General features: G+C 42.6%; 1 protein-coding gene across 1 annotated transcript in view; it reads right to left on the bottom strand.

Annotated features, from left to right (window-relative positions):
* Positions 1–379: 379 nt before the first annotated feature.
* The window catches only part of LOC115221073 (unconventional myosin-Ib-like), a 139,504-nt gene continuing 139,115 nt past the window's right edge, over positions 380–768 (bottom strand). Inside the window, exon 5 of the mRNA XM_036510347.1 lies at positions 380–393. Within this exon, the coding sequence (XP_036366240.1) occupies positions 380–393 (14 nt within the window). The remainder of the gene's footprint in view (positions 394–768) is intronic.

The following is a 768-nucleotide window of genomic DNA, read 5'->3' as shown; positions in this document are numbered from 1 at the left end:
AAGAAGCCCGTCGTATATATGTGTATATATAATATATGTGTGGTGTGTGTGTGTGGTGGTGTTGTGTTTGTCCCCTTAGCATTGCTTGACAACCGATGCTGGTGTGTTTATTTCCCCGTTACTTAGCGGTTCGGCAAAAGAGACCGATAGAATAAGTACTGGGCTTACAAAGAGTTAAGTCCCGGGGTCGAGTTGCTCGATTAAAGGCGGTGCTCCAGCATGGGCGCATTCAAATGACTGAAACAAGTAAAAGAGTAAAGAGTAAAAGAGTAATATTAACTGTGTCACACTGTCCAGTCCTTTATTCCTCAAAACTGCCATCAATGACATGCATAAAGTCTCCAAGTGGTCGCTCCACTTGCTAGAAAGAGCAATCAAATCACACACCGGCATCTTAAAAAAACACACACACAAAAAAAAAATGGATATGCAAAAGAGAATGCAGACTTTTGCTATGTAAAAAGACAGAATGAGCATGGGTGGAAATATCTTTGATTGCAAGTTTGTTCAAGTCAGGCTGACCTGGGAGTGAAAACAGCAATAAACACAGCCATGGATGCGCATGGCATCCCCCACCATCAACACGTAGCTGTAGCAGCAGTGGTGGTGGTGATGGTAGTAGTAGAGGTAGTGGTGTGGTGATGGAGGAAGAAGAAGAAGAAGAAGAAGAAGAAGAAGAAGAAGAAAAAAAAGAAGAAGAAGGAGAAGAAGAAGGAGGAGGAGAAGAAGAAGAAGAGTAGGAAGAAGAAGAAGGAGAAGAGTAGGAAG

This window comes from Octopus sinensis, linkage group LG17 (assembly GCF_006345805.1).
Source record: "Octopus sinensis linkage group LG17, ASM634580v1, whole genome shotgun sequence".
Classification (NCBI taxonomy): domain Eukaryota; kingdom Metazoa; phylum Mollusca; class Cephalopoda; order Octopoda; family Octopodidae; genus Octopus; species Octopus sinensis.
The sequence above is the reverse complement of the archived record's forward strand: the minus strand, read 5'-3'. Positions and strand labels throughout refer to the sequence as shown.